The 3,177-nt window shown below is 46.9% G+C and overlaps 1 protein-coding gene across 1 annotated transcript in view; it reads left to right on the top strand.

Annotated features, from left to right (window-relative positions):
* Positions 1-2,315: 2,315 nt before the first annotated feature.
* Positions 2,316-3,177, top strand: part of LOC118332937 (GDNF family receptor alpha-2-like) — a 125,299-nt gene continuing 124,437 nt past the window's right edge. The window contains exon 1 of the mRNA XM_035668376.1: positions 2,316-2,415. Coding sequence (XP_035524269.1) covers positions 2,316-2,415 — 100 coding nt within the window. The remainder of the gene's footprint in view (positions 2,416-3,177) is intronic.

The following is a 3,177-nucleotide window of genomic DNA, read 5'->3' as shown; positions in this document are numbered from 1 at the left end:
AAAGCAAGAGAGCTGCATCCAATGCAACTTCAAAAGCACTTTCTTCCCCTCCCTATCTTCCTCTCTCTCACTCACAAACAAACAGCGAGTGCATCGGTGCAGGTGGTGTGTAACATTTCAATTATTTCCAACGTCCGACCTATAACATCGCTGGAAAACGTGACATCAATCTCCACACGTATGATGCGTGCGTGTTATCGCACGCGGTGGTTTTCAGCGGTCGCTGTCTGTTAAAGCCGTCTCTCAAATAATCACCTGTCTACTGGAATCTGGAAGCATGATGTGAAGATCCACAGCCGGAGAGCCTCCGAATGCTCGGAGCAGATAAAGAGGAAACAAGACGGAGGGAGGGAGGGGAGGGAGGGAGAGATAAGAGGATAATATATAAGTGTGTTAAATAGCAGTGGCAGAAGAAAGAGCGCTGGAACATTAAAGTGTGTTTCAGACAAGAGTGTCGCAAATTGATTGGAGGGGATGGCTGGGCGTGACGGGCTGTTTGTGAATATGGAGCTGGATGTGTGTGTTTGTGACAAAGGGAGCTCCAAAAGTAGTGCAGACTTTAAAGTGGAGAGAATATTGAAGTTACGAGGGAGGGTACAATGTGCCAAAATAATTAGAGTCACATAACAACCAAATGCCAGTCCAGGTAAAAATATAAATGTCATTGTAACCCTTTAAGGTCACATCCTCAGTTATATTGTTCCTCTGTTTAACAATGTCTGACACAATGTTTGATGGAGGACCGACAGGGAATAAAGTGACGAACTGGAATCGTTGTTTGTTTGTGTCTCTTTGTGTTTTCCTGGTTCTTAATGAGACACAATCACTTCACTTTGTTGACCGGACTCATCACCTCCCTCCCTGCTCCTCTTTATATGGCTCTGAATCTGTATCCATCACACCCTTGCTGGGTTTCCTTTGCTTGTCTGTCTGTCTGTCTGTCTGTCTGCGGCTGTTCAAAGACCTGTCTGACTGCCTGACACTGGAGCTGTCTCACTGAGGCTTCACAATCCTGTCTTCGGCTTCTGCATTACATATATACTGCAGTACTTCAGAGAAAGAGGAGAGACAAAGTAAAGAGGAAGATGAAAGGAGACAAGACAAGAGGGGAGGGAAGGGGAGGACACAAGGAGAGAGGACAGAGGAGAGGAGACGTAGAGGAGAGGTAAGAAGAGGATGGAAGTCAATCGGATTTTACTCCTGTTCCTGCGGGTCATCCAGATGGCCAACAAAATAAACAAATCAGAAAAAAAATTCTTCCTTAGATCCTGAAACCACCTTTTTAAAAGCTGGAACAGCACTGACAACCGAGGACACTGAACAAATAAATGAAACAAGGTCTCAGTCTGAGAGCAGAAAACACAGTCCTCCCCCGGCTCTGGATCCAGGTGCACTCTGTATCTGTTTGTAGCTATTGCCCCGTGTACAACCCTCCACTGTAGGTCTGCTGTACAGGGACTGCCAGACTGCAATGTTTGAGTCTTTATGAAGTTGTTCAAAAAACAAAAGTTCCTCAAACAACCACATTCCCAGAATCTCATTTGTGGCACGTTTGCTCTTAAAGATCTGCCAAGCCCACAGTACCGAGCTGTAAAAAGGCACAGTCCAGTAAGGTCCATGTCCTCAGGCCGTAAGCCCAAGTGGACGACTCTCCTTAGCAGCAGGCGAGCTGTATCAAACCAGCTTTGTCCACTGTTGTATAAAAGGGTTGTCTTTAGTCTAAAGGATGCGATCTTGGACTGTTGTGTCGATCGGTCCCTGACCCCCTTCAACCACAGGCAGGTAGAGGGCTGCAGCCCGGACCCAGTGCCAGCCAGACCAGAAGAAGTCCAGGATGACTCTCTGAACCTCCTCCATCGGGCTTCTTGGTGGCGTCAGTGCAATGAGCCAACCATGTAATTAACAATCAGAGCTCTTCCCCTGTAGGACAGCTGGGGTAGCAACCATTTCCATTCAGACAACCAAGCGCACACTTTCTCCTGAACTCCCTCCCAGTTCTTTACCTGAAAGCCCTCGGTGCCCAAAAACACTCCCAGCACTTTCAGACCCTCCTTCCCACACTCAAGTCCTCCAGGCAAACTGGGCACTGCCTGGTCCATCCACTACCCCAACAACAAGACTTCACTCTTCGCCCAGTTCACCTGTGCAGATGAGGCTTTTTCATACAGGGACAGGATGTCCTGCAAACACTGACAACATTTTTTACATCATCTGCCATTATTTCCAGGATGTTGATTCTTTTTCTGAAACATTCCAACAAACACAGTGTAAATCAGGGACCAAGGAGAGACCATCAATCCCAGGTGATAACCCCGATGACAGTCAGCTCACAGTCCAGAGCTTTCTCTCCTGGGCTGAGGAAGCTCTTCCAGGAGCTCCTCGCGGCATTCCATGCTGCAGTGTTCTTCCCTGAAGGTCAGAATAAAAATCCACTGCATGGTTCCTCATCTCGCTTGGACTGGTGGTCACTCTGCTTCAGGAAGTTTGAGGCAGGTCATCTGTTTCCTCTGTGCGACAGATCTCTCCAGATTAAAAAAGAAAAGGTCAGGGCATCCATGTCCCTTAGCTGGAGGAAACGAGACCTGACAAGAGCTCCATTCACTCTCTCCTGCAGGAAGGAGCTCAACTCAAGCTTCTTCTCCTGAAGCTGATGACCCATATTGGGATCAGAGTCTCTATGCAACCCCTCTTCAATATCCCCTAATGTTTGCTTCAAGTTCCTGAACTGCTAATTTGTGCCAACCTCCCACCACAACTTCAAAGAACTGAAATCAGGTTGTTTAATTCTCCACTGCTGCCAAAAACACTCAAAGCTCAGGAAGAAAGTACTGTGTTGCAGAAGTTTGTTCTTAAAGATGATCAACTCTATGCTGGTCACAAAAACAAAAGGGTGGTCAAAAAAGCCAGTCTGTTACTGTGGAGTATTCTGAAGCTGAGACTGTGAGAAATGTAGATCCTGTCCAGTCTTGTTGCACTCACCCTGTTATTGCTAACCCTCACCCATGTGTATCTGGATTGTGGAGTTTGACCTTCCATGTGTCTAACAGATCCAGCTGTGTGATGATACTGTTCAGGCTTTGAGATGACTGTGGGTGGGGTAAGGGCTACAGTAGGCCTGTCGCGATATGCGATAAATCAATTAATCGCACGATAAATAAAATGAGCTCGATAATTTTT

This window comes from Morone saxatilis, unplaced genomic scaffold (assembly GCF_004916995.1).
Source record: "Morone saxatilis isolate NCDOM2014 unplaced genomic scaffold, NCSU_SB_2.0 Contig21, whole genome shotgun sequence".
Taxonomy (NCBI): domain Eukaryota; kingdom Metazoa; phylum Chordata; class Actinopteri; family Moronidae; genus Morone; species Morone saxatilis.
This window is presented reverse-complemented; position numbering and strand designations above follow the sequence as displayed.